At 46.8% G+C, this 16,812-nt stretch overlaps 1 protein-coding gene across 1 annotated transcript in view; it reads left to right on the top strand.

The window, feature by feature from the left end:
* LOC147707023 (adhesion G protein-coupled receptor F5-like) overlaps positions 1 to 16,812 on the top strand; it is a 948,772-nt gene that overhangs the window by 862,827 nt on the left and 69,133 nt on the right. The window contains exon 19 of the mRNA XM_086926247.1: positions 3,326 to 3,343. Within this exon, the coding sequence (XP_086782373.1) occupies positions 3,326 to 3,343 (18 nt within the window). The remainder of the gene's footprint in view (positions 1 to 3,325; positions 3,344 to 16,812) is intronic.

The raw sequence follows: 16,812 nt of genomic DNA, 5'->3' as shown, positions 1-16,812 counted from the left end.
CCAGCTAAAAGTCCGAGTCTGCAAAATGGGGGCTAAAAAGGGGGCTAAATTGGGGCTGGCGGTCAGTGGCGCTCTCTGCTTCTGGTGTGTGTGCAGAGTCTCGTGGTGCTCGGCGAGCCCTCCGGCTCGCGCCGCTCCCGCTCCCCTCGTCTCACCCTGCCTCTCCCCGAGGGCTCCGCTATGATCCGCGGCTGGGGAGGAAATCTGTAGCGGTTTGCCCGCTTGCCGCTGGTATCCGGCTTACTCCGTGTCCCCGCGCTCCTGCTCCTGCTCCTTACTCCCACTCTGTTGCTCGGCGATTGCAGCACTTGGTCTGGCGGGGCGTGGCTTGGCTTAGGCATGGCTAGGCAGATTTTATGGAAGGGTCAGACAGAAGCCGGGCTCATCTTCCAGTAAAAGTATGATCTGCAGTGCTATTGTAATTTTTAAACAAATTGTTGAAAAGTGTGAGAAAATCCTCTTTTTTGCCCTGATCACCCCATTTTTTGACTGATACTGGTGGTAATTGACTCTGACTATACCCTGGACTCTGCTAATCAGTCCCAGGCCACTGCTATGTTAAATACCGTATATGCTATTTAGGTGAAACTGCAATTGGTATGACAACCTGCCTGTAAGCCCCTAGTAAATGATAAGATGTGTAGGTTTAGAGGCCCAGCAGTTTCAGTGCATTTAAGTGTGCACTGCTGTGTTGCCTGCTGTCATTGTAAAGGCAGCCCTGCTTTGCTTTGGGATTAAAGGTACTTCCAAAGTCTTAAACTACCTTATTTTTACATATACACCATCCCTAAGGTCTCCCCTAAGTGCACAAGTGATAGGTTGCCTTGTAACTATAAGCAGGGACATTTAAAAAAAGGTTTTGTATGGCCTGGCAAGGGAAAAACTTGCATTTTCATTTCACCCGATTTTAGCACATTGTCTCCATAGGCTAGCATGGGAATACTTTTATAATGTATAGTTATTTACAGGAGTGAGCTAAGATAAAGTTTAAAGTATTATGGATATAATGAATCCAACAACTTGCCATGGGTAGATTTATTGTAACTATCACAGAAAATAAGTAATAGAGCTTCATTTTCTGATGAACCAAAACACAGCCTTCCAGCAGCCTCTCCGAATTGGCCAGCTTTGACAGGATGAGCCAAACTGCTCCAATGATGTGTGAAGTGGCCTGCATAGAGACAAAGAGCATCGGTGGAAGGAGATCTGCCACTGCGGAGCAAAAGGTAGGATGGAGGAGGAGTAGCCAAACTGGTTTTCAAAGAGGGAATGACAGGACAGGACTTAGGCTCACCCCCTCCTCCTACACCCCAGCCAGACAAGAGCCCCAGTAATTGAATTAGCAGAGGGGCTGGAGGGGGAAAGTTAGGGAAACCTAGCCACACTAGTGGGTTGGCTAAGCCATATGTTAAACTCCAGGAGAGAGTTTCTCCATTCTCGATTTTAAAGAATAGTGCTTTCTGGGACAAGAATATGCCAAACCTTTGAGGAAGTTTTCATACCTGATGGTGGCACTCATTGGTCAGGGGTGCCCTTCGGCTTGTCACCCAGAAGCACGGATAAATGTGTGAGACTTTCCCAGCAACTAAAGTAGAAGGACTGACTTGCTGGAAATGATTGCCAGCACTAAAAGGATTGCACTCTGAATGACTGAACTTGCTGCACACTTTGGAACTACAACCCAAAGACGTTGACTTGCTTTGAAAAGTGAAGGAGTGAACAGAGATCCATTGGATCATCTCCAGCAAGAAGAAACCAGCTGACCACCCTGAGCTGGACTGCAAAGGATTTTGGCAAGGTGCATTGTGGGAGACGTAGTTCCAACATCCCAAGCTGCAACTCAAAGTTTCTTGAACTTTGTATTGGTATTGTGGGCACTTTGAAACCTCTAAAAAGGTCCTTCTGGAAAAAGATCCAGATGTTTGAGAAGATTTGGAGTTTTTTTGTCAAAAAGCCCCAGAAGTTGACTGACCCATCTTTGAGAGTCAAGCCGGCAATGTTGAATCGCAACTCGGCTTGAGATTCAGGTTTCACACGCTGAAGCTCTGCAGCTTTTCGTCGTTGACAAGACTTCTAGGAGTTGACTGAGGCATCGTGCTGAATGTAGCCACTGTTGTTGAACCCAAAGTTGGCATGATGAGGAACGTCACTCAACATCGAGAAAAAATCTCCAAAAAAGTGACTAAGTTAGAAGGTAAAAAGTTGACCGGACCCTATAGCTAATTGACCCACGCTCTATCGAGATCGGCCAGGTTTTTGATGGTGGTGATAAACAGTAAAATTGGACAACATATACACCAATTTAAATTTGGCAGGTGGTCATGTAGCCGTATTTCTGACTGACCTCACTCCCCAGGGCCATCAGAGAACTTTGGCCAAGGTGGAGACAGAGTAGTCTCCACCATGGACACACTGATGATCCACCCGAATTTAAATTTGGCAGGCGCATCGCTATGTCGTCGCTACTGCAAGTGAGTTCCCTTTCAGTCAACATATAAATTGGCACCTTAATCTCTGAAATGCTCATTGGGGCAAAGCAACAGGCTGTGGCAGAGAAGGGCTACAAGAAGACAGATAGCCATTGGATGGTGTCCTGGTGAAGCTGTACATTTTTAGATGGAAAGCTCAGAGCGGAAGAATTTAGTAATTTGCACCTACACACCACAAGCCTAGGGAGCGGACAGGTCGTATAGGTTCACTGGCGGGCTGGGACCCTTGGAATAGTGAGTATGTCTCTCCCCTTGTCCTTCCTGTCAATAGGAGAGGAACAAACGTTAACTGTACATCCTTTAAAAACCTTTTTATCTCCGTTTGAAAACTGTGTGTGACTACATGGCCTGCCCCCACTGCCCCCTGACAAGTAATTCTTGGTCGTAGATGGGGTAAGTGAAACTGAGTGAATGCACCTGAATACATCCACTGCTGTTGAAATGCCCAAATGTAAACTACAACATTAAAACGTATATATCGCGCTACAAGTCATAAAGAACATAGTCTTACCGTATTTCGGCATAAATACACCCTTTTTATGCACAATCTCCCTTTTTATGCACAACTACCTTTGCTATCATGTCTGTATTAGTCTATAACATTGAAAACATTTTGATATTGTCTAGGCACTGACCCGAGGCAAATCCGGAGGAAAAAAAAGGGTCACCAGAGTATATGTTTATAAACACAAAATAATCACAAAAACATTTTGACAAGATGATAAAACAAAAATATATGCTAAAAGTTATGCCCTTTAATGTATGTTACAAGTATGATCAAGATTAACAGAGTGAAATTAATCATGTTATTGTCTCTGTTGTGCTTTTTTCTACAGGGAAAACTCACAAACACAGTAAGTACTTTTAAATTTTGTGTTTATTTGTTTGCCACGGAAAATCTCTGGCACCACACGTTCGCTTTGATAACAATCACAAGGTGACACAACTGGGGAATCTCTTCTGCAGTAATGCCCTGACGAATGCCCCGGACCCATGTGGACCAGTAGGGAAGGGCATAAACATGTTGGCGTAGTTGTGATAGGGTCATAGGACCACAACATCCTCATTGGCCCTTCCCATAGTTTTTAACTTCCCCACTCACCCTGCTTATAAAGGGATACCTGGGGTGAGCGAGGGATTTTTAATTTAAATGTAAACCCCATAAAATAAAACCGTAGTGTCTTCTAAGTCCTCCCTGGAATAGGGTCGAGCACACTCTGACCTGTAGGAGTCAGGGTGAACCCAATGATGAAGTAAAGGGTCCATAGGTTGCACGCTACTCCACCATTCCAGCGTGTAAACCCCTAGAGCATCATGGTAAATGCAGTTTTCTCAAAGCGGGTGTGCTTTGCAAAAGTTCCGAAGTGTAAATGCAAAGTTGCAGGCCAACTCTGGACACCGGTGTTTCAGGATTGTTGTCCTTCATCAGCAGAGTGTAGGAAAATATTCAGGGGTTGCTGTGCAGGCTGCCAAAGTGTTCTCAGGTCTGGTACCTCTCCGGGCACGTAGGGCGTTACCTGAGCTCATCAGCTCAAAGGCTCAAGGGAGCCGTAATAAAGTAAAGGGTCCATAGGTCGTACGCTACTCCACCATTCCAGCGTGTAAACCCCTAGAGCATCATGGTAAATGCAGTTTTCTCAAAGCGGGTGTGCTTTGCAAAAGTTCCGAAGTGTAAATGCAAAGTTGCAGGCCAACTCTGGACACCGGTGTTTCAGGATTATTGTCCTTCATCAGCAGAGTGTAGGAAAATATTCAGGGGTTGCTGTGCAGGCTGCCAAAGTGTTTTCAGGTCTGGTACCTCTCCGGGCGCGTAGGGCGTTACCTGAGCTCGTCAGCTCAAAGGCCCAATGATGAAGCATGCCACTACTAGATTGAGTGAGGTTAGTAAATAAAACAGAGTTTTTTTCCTCTTCCAACCTCTGAATGAGGTCAAAGCATACAGTTTATTTCCTCTTCCCCCGGATTGTCTATTCATAGCAGCGAGGATACTGACTTTTGTATTAGAAGGTCCCTTGCTGGCCAAATCCTTTTTATTTTTTATTGTTTCCATTTTTAACATTACTTCTAGAATCTTAGTTGTGGGAGGCACCTCTGGAACCCCCGGCCAGAGCTCCCGGGCAACACTGGATATTTTTCCATACTGTAGAAATTGACACAACCCTAAATTAAAGGTTTCCTGTGCCTACTCTCGTGTCACAAATTTCCCATCTGGCCAGATACGTTTGCTGCCTTTTGCCCAGGGAACATTTCTATGTTCAGACTTAGTCACATTTTTGGAGCTCAGATGTATCTGGTGGGGCAAGGATTTAAACTTAAACTGAACAGAGCTCCACAAGCCAGAAATCTTAAATAGCTCCTGTGTGACCAATTGCAAACAATAAAACAGTGCTTCGCTTTTCCCAAATTGAAGATGGGGAAACTCTTCTCCTCTTGTGCACAGCCAGTGTGCCCATCCCAGAGGTGGGGCCAGGGAAATGAGCAACCACTCCTCTGTGAACTCTTCAAACCCATTCTGCTGTAAACTCCTCACTCTTTTTCGATTGATGCCTGCCTTGATTTGGTAAGAAAGAAGGGCCCTCCCCAGGGATCAACTAACATTGTCTGGAATCTGAGGCAGGTAGGCTAATGGCAGGAACTTAGCACAGAACAAATATTTCGTAGGTACGTTTCTCCTCCATGGAGACCCAAGGGGCGTGACTCAACATAAGTTTCAGATCATTTGGCGCCACAGATTTGGGTTCTGTTGAAAATGAGCCCAATTTACTATCGATGCCCGGGCTGCTGGCGCAAGACGCCTCTTAGTTCCCATTCTGAATAGTTACCAAATAAAGAGATGGGCGCTGGAAGCAGGAATCACAAGAACCGGATTTATTACTCATGAGGAGAGCCTGTCATTTCGGACACGAAACACAGTGTCTTTCGGGAGGTGCTCTGACAAGTTCTCGGAGGCATCGCCTTTTATACCTTTACAGAACATTCCTTATTGCAACAACAGCATTGTGAAACAAGAAAACGACATCCCCCTGATCCTCGTGTCAATCCCACCCCACATGCATCCACAATAGAAACCCTTGACCTGCTGATAAGAGGAGGGGGTAATCAAGCAGCTGAGTGTTCCGCCGATTCTTGGGACATGTGCTCCTGATCATAGCCCAGGGGGTGGGGAGGCCAGAATCAATAGTGGGTCCTTTGAGGAGGAGCGATTTCATACAATAAGGGGCAGTAAACAGTGTCTCCCGGCTTAGGTGATGGCCTCGGACATGTGTGGATAGTCCACTGCGGAGGGAGGGTTACTGACAGAGGGGTTATTCATGAAAGGAGAGGAGGTGTTGGTCAGGCGCGGCCGTGACTCCCAAGGACAGGGTCTTGCAGAAGAAGAAGGTTTATGACTTGTCCATGTGAGGGAGGAGGGGAGAGCCAGGGTGCGCACAGGGACAGAGTCGCACGGAGAGAGAGAGAGAGGTCTTATGACCCGCACATGAGAGAACGGGGGCAGTCAGATACAGCTGGGGGTTATGTCAGCTGAGGCGAGGGATGCTTCTTCAAGAGGAAATGGGGGACTTTGCGTGGGTCAAGCAGGAGGGTTGCGTTTCGTAGCAGGGTCGCGCAGAGGTAGAGGGTTTCATGGTCTATATGTGAGAGGGGGGGGTTCAAATACGCGCAGGAGGGAAGCCGGGGATTCCGGTGAGCGGGCAAAAAGGCCATGGTGCCTAAAATGGCTATCAGGTACATGTGGGCACGGGCTTTTACTGGCGGAGTGGTGTGGTTAACGTACAGGGAAGGGAATGGGGAAGGGCAAATGAACACTGCTTATGTACATCACTTTTCCTAATTTTCCACAGTCGCCGCTTTTTACATAACAGAGTTAATTTTCCTTATTGATGGGGGGGTGTACATATAAACAGGAGCTGTTGAAGAATTAGCATCTGTCAATACTAACATATGGCATATATTCATGGACAGTTGATGTGATTGGCAGAATGTGGCACATAGGAAATTGCATTTTGTTAAGTTCCTAACATTTAAACGCACTACATAGCATAAATGCTTCTGACTTTCTCAAAAATGTGACCAATGAATATTTTATCAAATAGTCGAGGGAGGAGTCCAGTTCAAATAAGATCTCTTCGTCACAGTGTCTTTTTAGCAGTGAGCCATCACTGGTAGGCTCTAGTCTGTGTCCTTTTGTTGGCGCTGTTGAGCACCGGCGGTGGAGCTATAGGTCCAGCTCGGATCCATCCTTACGCGTTGCAAGGTGCGGTCAGTCCTCTGCTGTTAGACCACAGTCCTGTTCCTTAACCAATCCTTTTAATGGTGCCTTATGCGCGGCACCTACATTCCTGTGGCGTAACCCCATTTCCACCTAAATGCGGTTTTTCCTTTTGACAAAAAGTCACGTGGAAAAGAGGGTGTGTGGTTTCGATAGTCGATGGGAGTGAGAGGGCGGAGTGGGGGCAGATTTTCCTGGGACACACCAAAGGGACCAAGGGAGCAAAGGGTAACAAGCAAGCAGGCCCATCAATCGGGCTTGAAAAGGGGAACGGAGACTTCAGGCACGCGTGGGTAGGTGGACAAAGGGCTTCAGAACAGCCTTTCATCCTTTCGTTTACCACATTGGAGAGTGCTGCCTCGTCCCGTATTCCTGTTGTGCTGTGGCTCCACCTTTGGTCGAGGTCGCATGTATCCCATGATCGGCGGCCAGGCTGTGTATCACGTCCGACCCTCCTCCTCCAGTGATCGTATATCTTTGAATAGGTACAAAACAAGCTTTAGAGAACTGGCAGGAGAAGACATTTATGCATGTGAATTCCTCCTTCAATCCTACGCACTTGGGAGATACGTTCATCGGTCACAGTCAGCAGTTTATTATCAAGCAGTGCATATGTCGGCATTCCTACTGAGCTCATGCCAAGCTTATTCATCGTCTATTTATGACATAAAATAGATAGAAATTAGACTCCTATCAACTGCGCATTTCGTTACATTCATCCTTCCGGAACCTCCAGCAGAGATTTGTCTTTCAAACCCGGGCCTTAACAGTCTAACATTTCCCTCCAAAGCTGGCTACCCCTTTCAAAACTGGGGCGGGGGCGCTATCGTCGGGGGTCAGGGTAAAAACAACGTTTTCCTGAGGGACGACAGTTACTCATGGTCACTATGTATATATCGGGGACAGCAGCTGGGGTCAATCAAGTGGAGCGGGGACGCTTCGGGCATTCGCGCTTGGGTGCAAAGGGGTGGGGCAATCTGGGCATTGGGGGCCAATCTGGCTTGAGTGCAAAGGGGTGGGGCAATCTGGGCATTGGGGGCCAATCTGGACATTGGCGCTTGTCTCTAACAAACTGAAAAATAGGGTGCCATTGACATATAGTTCCCCTATGAAAGGCCAGATTAGGGGACCTTAGTCATCTTACCTGTCCTTTCTTTCTTAGCCAATTCTAGTTTATTCGTTTTGCAGAAAGGAGAGGTAGTAATATGGCAGATTACAATCATTTTAGTTTCTGTCAATTTCGCTGAACACCTTCGTGTTCGATAAGTATCCAATCAGACCGGTGCCAGCGAGGCACAATTTTACCATAAAAAAAGATGGGACAGGGGGACTCTCGTAGAGAGTGAGAGTCGCCCGCAACCTAAACGAGCCATTCGGTACACGTATGACATGTAGAGGGAGAGAGAGAGAGAGAGAGAGAGAAAGAGAGAGAGAGAGAGAGAGAGAGAGAGAGAGAGAGAGAGAGAGAGAGAGAGAGAGAGACGTGTACGGCAACAGGTCATTTAGTGCATTCATAACACAGAACGGTAGGGGTCAGGTAACACGGAAACACAAAACAGAGGGAGGACATAAATCCCTACACTACACATACACAAACTCAAACAAGGGGGGGGCAGTACGTGTTTTACATAAAAAGAAAGATTCACGACAAAACATAGAACAGTTGCTAGCCAAAAAAAATAAAAAATCTCCTTGCGCATGCTGCGTATCTTTAATATCCTATTTATCTATGGGCTGAGCTCTTTTTACCTTTCCTCCTTTTCTTCTCGTTTGCTATTTTTGCGAGCGCTCCCAATTGCCAATACTTACACCTCGGTCAGCCGGTCAGAAATTAACCTGGTCGGGCTATTGCCCATAGGTGGATCTTAAACCACTTTTGAGTTTCTTCTTTTGGTTGGAAGTTCTCCAGGCTGAGGCAACAGAGGGTATTGATCAGGAGAACAGTCAGACAGCTTGGTTATATCTATAAGAGGGTGAGAAGGAGGTGGTACATTTCGAACATCAACGACGTTTCTAATCTTCCCAGACGGGTGGTGCCTGGGAACCCTTACCCCAGGACTCTTCTTTGTCCTTTCCCTATCTAGTTATCCGTCATAGTTACATTATCTAACGTGCTAATTCGAGTCAATTTCCGTCATACAGTACCCGTCAAGTTTCTATGTCAGTCCATCCTCCCAGTCGCTACGTTCTAGAGAGGAACAGTCATCTCTAAGTCTAGCATAAGTACTATGCTCAAATCCCCTCCTTTCCTTTCCGTCGGTTGTTTGATCGTCACTCCTCCATACTTCAGCCGATGTTCCGACGTGACCTGCAGAAGGGAGGAGAAGGAAGGTGGTGGGGGCAACATTCAAAATACATCAACTTGCATAAATCCGAGAATGTTTTTACCTACCACATACTCGACCTATCTCCACGGGCCGCATTCTCTACCATCTCGGCATTTAAGCCCAGAGGGATCAGTAGCATCAGATAGATAATCATTGATGGTCTGTGTATCTACATGGATCACACGATCGTGGCCTTATAGGTCGTGTGCAAGGGTGGTGGTCAGGTGGTATTTCTGTGGTTTCGCTCAAGGGCGTCTAAAAAACACTTTTCCAGCTGTCCGTACATTTCAATAACATTCATAAATACAAACACTACGAGAATATTTGCGTGTTCAAAAACTTTAATGAAAAGGTTGGCGCACAAATGCGGGCTTACAACCCAGTGGGCCGGCTACGGAGCAGACTGGAACTGGGCATGAGGAGCGAAGTCGGTGGCCATTTATTTCATAAAGTGCAGCAGTGCAATGAAAATCATATCGAACTTTCTTAAGCGGCAAGTATAATCCGTGTCAAGCGTTCAATAATATCATCTCATTATTCTACTATTTACTCAATATCTAATGTATATCAATTCATTGTTTAAATATTCAATCAGTGCCTATTTCATACCAATTCATAGCTTCCAACACATAATTAGTACCCACTCTAAATCAGTTCATCGTCCCAGCACATAATCAATATCCATCTTATATCGCTTTCTTTTCCAAACACATACTCAATATCCTTCTTATCTACTTTCATTGTCCAAAAACTGCATACATATCTCGGGGCATCAAAGCTGAGCAATCAGGGTGCAACAAGGATTTTTGAAAGTCTTATTTTGTATCGGCGCCATTTTGGGCGAGGTCAGGCAAGTCCCAGTATAGTCAGATTGCCTCCACTGACTCGTAGTAGAACCAGAACCTTCCGTTGGTAGTTCAAACATTTTTTTTCGCAATGTGGTAACAGTCTAGCAATATAGACCATCAGTCAAAGGGTGGGGAGGGCGGCAACAGTTTTTCCTACCGGGTCATTCTGATGTTCCACCGGAACTGAACAAGTCTGTACCTCTGCTATATTTTTAGCCATTTCCAAACTGAGGCTGGTGCTGGCAGGAGTGCGCCGATGTCGCGGTTCCCAGTGAGGGGGACGGGGGCGCCCATGCGGAGGGGTCGGGGGCCCCCCCGGCTCTCATAGAATCTTCAAAGTTGAGGAGAGAAGGCATGTGGCGTGTGCCCGTCCCGGGCAAAAAAAAAAAACGCTTTTCGATGTGGACCCTCTTTAAGCAGGAGCGTTGGGGTGCCGCTGGAAGCCTCCACCTGGAGGGAGGTGGGGGAGGCTCGTTCGCCCCGCCTCCCCCTTCCAGCGACCGTGCGCCGTTCCTCGGCTCCAGTGTTTCGGTATTGGCCATGCCAGCTGATGAAGATGGGGGGGGGTCGGTGGCTGAGGCAAGACATCCCCCCCTTTTTGACATGTGGCGGTACTACCTGAAACTCTCAGGCGTGGCCATGTGGCGGGACTACCTGCAACTCTCAGGGTTGTCCGACCTCGCCTTGGCTCCGGTCCTCGACGATGGCCAGATCAGGCAAGAGAGGGGGGGGTGGTCGGTGGCTGAGGCAAGACATTCCCCCCCCGTGGCCTGCAGGGCAGCAGAAGAGGGGAAAAGGAGAGACCTCCACTGTTCCTCGGGCCGTCCGCCCTACAGCCTCCCCTTCCGATGGCGGCCAGCCAGGCCCTGCTCTGCACACGCTGAGGCCTCGCCTTCCGGATGGGCGTAACCGCGGACCTGCAGCACTTCGGGAGCTTCCGGAATGGGGGTAGGTGTTTTATTGATTTGTATCTATTTCATGTTACCGTTCTTTGGGCGTGGTGGGCAATGAGGCAGACATGTTGGGAGCAGGAATAGGCAGTGGAGCCTAGCTACCTCGTGGCTGTCTTGCCGTCAAGCTTTCGCCATTTTATATTTCTTATTACAAACTATTCCTAATGTTTCTTATTTTTAGTGAAGTCGGAAGCTCATCAGGGGGTTACTGACTTAGGCCGATTTCTTTTTATTTTTCCTTCTTTTCCTTAGCGTGTTTCGAGCTAAAGTTTTCTGTTAGTAGGGTACGGTGATCACTTCATTTTTATATGTCCTTTCATTAGGGGTACTCCTGGACGGACCAGGTGAGTTACCTCCAATAAATGGTCCGGGGTGGAACTAGATTATCAATCAGAGGGGAACACATATCCCTTCGTTAGGGTATCATCCAGGACAGACCGAATGATGTACCTCCACTTACTAGGGTAGCCTCCTGGACGGACCAGATGGGTTACTTCCAATAAATGGCCAACGGGTGGGGGCATGTGTCCTCCATTAGGGTAGCCTCCTGGACGGACCAGGTGAGCTACCCCCCCAAATAATAGTCAATCAGTGGGGAGTGGGTAGGCCTGACGGATTACAACGGGGACAAAAGTCTGCAGCACCTACCCTTCTCTATCTGCAAAGACTAGACAGAATATTTCTATTCCACGTTGTTTGCAAACAGAAAATACCTCAAACGAACAATTCCTTGGACAACAATGTCCAGTCAATCAATCAATCAGTGGGGAGAAAAACAGGCATGACGGATTACAACGGGGACAAACGTCTGCATTACCTGCCCCTCGCTATCTGCAAAGGGAGACAGAATATTTCTATTCGTCTCTGTTTGTGGACAGGGAAGATCTCAAAGAGCAACAATCGATTATTAATCGATATCAAACAATCATTGGGGAGAAAGGTAGGCATGACGGATTACAACGGGGACAAAAGTCTGCATTACCTACCCTTCTCTATCTGCAAAGAGAGACAAACGTTCCTATTCGCCGCTGTTTGCAAACAGAGAATGTCTCGTTCTCAGGAAGAGAACCAATATTTCAAGTAGCATCCAAGGCTAAATGAACCAATAACAACAATATCAGTATTCAAATACTGATTCCAATACAATCAATCAAACAATCAGATGGATAAAACCATCCTACCAATCAGGCGTAAAACGCCCTACTTAATCTTACCCGGACCGGACCATACGAACAGTTCTTCGTCTTCCTCCTCCAGCGCCCGATCGTTCTCTTACTCTATGCAGCATTCTTGTGGGATTCCAGTCAGGACAATAGGTCACTCGAGAGAGGTCCGTTCAGAATCGGTGAAGTTCATTCGATCGGCAGCCGGACGAGGGCCCTCTCAAGGCAGGTATACTCCGATCATTTAGATGTTCACTTCTTCGTCTGGATCTCTCTTACTGGACCTTATGTCACTGATGGACCCCGCGTTGGGACGCCAATTGTTGAAAATGAGCCCAATTTACTATCGATGCCCGGGCTGCTGGCGCAAGACGCCTCTTAGTTCCCATTCTGAATAGTTACCAAATAAAGAGATGGGCGCTGGAAGCAGGAATCACAAGAACCGGATTTATTACTCATGAGGAGAGCCTGTCATTTCGGACACGAAACACAGTGTCTTTCGGGAGGTGCTCTGACAAGTTCTCGGAGGCATCGCCTTTTATACCTTTACAGAACATTCCTTATTGCAACAACAGCATTGTGAAACAAGAAAACGACATCCCCCTGATCCTCGTGTCAATCCCACCCCACATGCATCCACAATAGAAACCCTTGACCTGCTGATAAGAGGAGGGGGTAATCAAGCAGCTGAGTGTTCCGCCGATTCTTGGGACATGTGCGCCTGATCATAGTCCAGGGGGTGGGGAGGCCAGAATCAATAGTGGGTCCTTTGAGGAGGAGCGATTTCATACAATAAGGGGCAGTAAACAGTGTCTCCCGGCTTAGGTGATGGCCTCGGACATGTGTGGATAGTCCACTGCGGAGGGAGGGTTACTGACAGAGGGGTTATTCATGAAAGGAGAGGAGGTGTTGGTCAGGCGCGGCCGTGACTCCCAAGGACAGGGTCTTGCAGAAGAAGAAGGTTTATGACTTGTCCATGTGAGGGAGGAGGGGAGAGCCAGGGTGCGCACAGGGACAGAGTCTCACGGAGAGAGAGAGAGAGGTCTTATGACCCGCACATGAGAGAACGGGGGCAGTCAGATACAGCTGGGGGTTATGTCAGCTGAGGCGAGGGATGCTTCTTCAAGAGGAAATGGGGGACTTTGCGTGGGTCAAGCAGGAGGGTTGCGTTTCGTAGCAGGGTGGCGCAGAGGGAGAGGGTTTCATGTTCTATGTATGTGAGAGGGGGGGGGGGTTCAAATACGCGCAGGAGGGAAGCCGGGGATTCCGGTGAGCGGGCAAAAAGGCCATGGTGCCTAAAATGGCTATCAGGTACATGTGGGCACAGGCTTTTACTGGCGGAGTGGTGTGGTTAACGTACAGGGAAGGGAATGGGGAAGGGCAAATGAACACTGCTTATGTACATCACTTTTCCTAATTTTCCACAGTTCCCTGAATCCAGCTAACATGAACTTGGGATAGGGTTTATTTCAGCAACAAACTAGGGCCCTCATTTATGGGGATTCGTTGTAGGGCAGCACAGCAAGTCAGCTTACTGTGCTGCCCTACGCTAAAGTGAAAGGACAGGACTACACCATTTATTGCATTCCTGTCCTTTGCCCCTGCCTGGTGCCTTTTTGGCAGCCTAACACCAATGCAGGTAAACTTGCACCATGGTGCCAGGATGTCAGTGTTGTTGGCAGGATTTTTTGTTTGCTGCAGAATGCAGAACACATAGAAAGAAGAAAAACATGAGGATAAATAGCTATTGCTCCTTGTCACGCCTCACCTCAGGAGGTCTACGTTTTTGATGCTTCCCCAGTGCGTCAAAATCCATGGGTGTTGCAAGGGGGTTGTAAATATGGCCCTAGGTGTAGAGACTCCACTCAGGTCAGGCAGAGCCTTTATTGTAGATGAGGCAAACAACAGTCCTGATAAATTCCTACTGTTCTTGTTACAGACACTAAAAGGCAAAAAATTCATTGACCAAAGTTTGAACTCATAAAAAAATTATTTCCTACGTGGTGCCCACTGTTTTAGTATTGACAAAGTCTGCAAGGGACTCCTTAGTTATTTAACGCCTGTTTTCTTCATTCGCTTGGCCAATCTACCTTGCACAGCTATCAAATCAAGCATTCTGGACTCTGACTTGTGAAAAAAAATCTGGCAAAGAGCCCCATGGAGCATCCTATTGGGTACCGTGGCACCAATTGGTCGGAGAGGGCTCATGTTTCGCAACTAGTGTGCCTCTGATTACCTGCCCATGTTCAGTCTATCACAATGGATAGCATGAACCATGTTTTGGAACTGCACACATTGTAACATAATTGCGTTATTTAGGAAGTCCTGTAATGGACTGGTAATCCTCTCTTCCCATCCTTATAAAGAATGTCAGCCTAAATGTCAGCCTAAATTTGAATATGCCAGGGTAGGTCTCTTTGAAGTTAATCAGTTTCCTGGATAGAGCCCTAATGGTCATCCTTCCAGAGGAACACTCCCACCCACATTCATGACCTCTAGGTGTAAATCTACACCTTATCAAGGGGACTCTTCAGCTCCAGAGTGACAGAGTTAATGCAAATGGGCCTACTGAGACTTTGACAAAGAAAAGATAACCTCTAAAAGTACCATTTCCTAAATATTTATTACAAATCCAAGTTTACCTGTGAATTAACATTGTAATGAATATTTTAAAAAGTCCAAGAGTTAAATATATAGGTATTTCCAAACAGGAGATAACATTATTAAATGTATTATTGTATCCCAATTATTTCCTATTGAACACCTAGCCTGGCCACAGTGGAAATAGCTTTTGGGACCTTTTCTCTGTAAGAACATCTTTAACATTAAACTTTTAAATAAAATGCACCTTGCCTTATAGGAAGTAACACCTACGGAAGAGGGGCTTATTATTTCCCAAGGAATGTTTAAGCTTATCAAAAGGAGTATTTTGACAGGTGTGATTTGCAGTTATTAAACTGCACAGTGAGGCTATACAGGTAGATTGGGGTTCATGTTACACTGTCACTTCAGTCGGTGGCACAATTAGTGCAGCATTCCAATAGTGACATTCAACTTACAGGCCCTGGATGCACTTGGTACGATATACATGGGACGTTCATGTAAACTGAATTTGGCAGTTAGGAGAAAAGCCAATTTTTACATGTTTCAGGGGTCAGAGCACATGCACATGCACCAAAACCTGGCTAACAGAGTCCCACTGTATAGAGTCAAAAAGCCAGCAGCATCCAGTCCAAAGAAATCGTTGTGATTATGCAGAAAGAGGCATTTTCCAATGCACGAGAAAAGTTACCTTTGGTCCCCAGGGAGTTGTTCACAAAAACATATTTAACTAAGAAATACATGAAGCTAGTGCTTGTTCACTGTTCACTTGTTCACTGTTAGGGAAACATTGAACACCCTTTAAGAGTACACAGCTACAAAATGCACCTGTAAAATTAATGATAACATTATTAATGTATATGACATGCACATGACAGGGAACATTTCTGTTACAATTCAAGAAAAAGGCAACTATCAGGCAAGGCAGGCATATGGGGATTAGAATAGTCCACAGAAGGTAGCATTTACAAATATAAACAACCCATTGAATCTGTCTGTACTTCATTACCCTTCTACTCTCACAAAAGAAAAGAAGAATGCATGATAAGCACAAGAGCTGTGCAACAGCATAAGGCACTGAGAATGAGGGCACTGAGAATGAGTGCTGGGTGATTGTGATAGTTCTAAAATTATATAAAAACAAAGATTTAAAGTCGATGAATGTACAAACTACTGTTTAAATATTCACATCCTTGAAATGCTGTGGACTGATACCAGTGCTGATGGACCACCATCTTAGCAAACGGCAAACAGCAACTGAACAACAGTATCAATAGCTGAAAGGAGCTCCTCGAAAGAGGGGCTATGTGAAATTATAATTAGAAGCCATTCACCATGCCTACATGGGAAGAAAGCCCCACTCCTGTGGCTGGGAAGGCCCCATATCTGTCCATGGGTGCTAGTGTCTGTGATGGCCCCTAGGCTTCAGTCTCTGATCTGAATGATGTTATTTATGAATGCCTTGTGCGAAAGACGGTCTTCCTGCTTCTGCAGCCCAGGGAATCCGTCCGGCTTCCCCACACAGTTTGGCATTCAACTACAACCTCAGGTCAGAAGTGGTGACCAGCTGAATTTAAGTATCCTACTAGGCACAAGAAAGGAAACTAAGCAGGATTCCCTCAGTAACAGCGAGTAAAGTGTGAAGAGCCCAGTGCCGAATCCAAGTATGCTGCCAGACCCATGGGAGGGGCGAGTTGCGGGCCCTGGGGAGGCTGCCTCCCCCACTTGCAGGATGGCACAAGGGCCTCTCCCCACTACCTTAATCTGTCAGGAGCAGGGATAGGGTTACAATCACTATCAGGTCAGCAGCATGGCCTGATGGCTTCAGTGGGAACCAGCCGAGTCGCCAGGAGACAAGAAGCTGGTGGATGGCTTTAGGAAGGAGCGTTCTGAGTGATAGCCTCATTGTCAGCTACTACCTGGGCACTCTGGTTGCCAGGTTGGCACAAGCCATCGGGTCACCGGGAGGGCTAATCAGATGACCAGTCAGTGGCTGGCTAACCAAAAACACTGTTGATTGTAGGCCAACCAGATGACCGATGGTTTGGTGAGCACAGCTAACTCTGACCTTGGTTTTTCCCAAAGGCTCTGTAAGCCCCTACTTTGTGGAAGGCTTAATTGTTGAGGAAGATGACTCCCCTAGGTAGGCCCATAGGGAGAG

Source organism: Lissotriton vulgaris, chromosome 6, assembly GCF_964263255.1.
Source record: "Lissotriton vulgaris chromosome 6, aLisVul1.2, whole genome shotgun sequence".
NCBI classification, from domain to species: Eukaryota; Metazoa; Chordata; class Amphibia; order Caudata; family Salamandridae; genus Lissotriton; species Lissotriton vulgaris.
The sequence above is the reverse complement of the archived record's forward strand: the minus strand, read 5'-3'. Positions and strand labels throughout refer to the sequence as shown.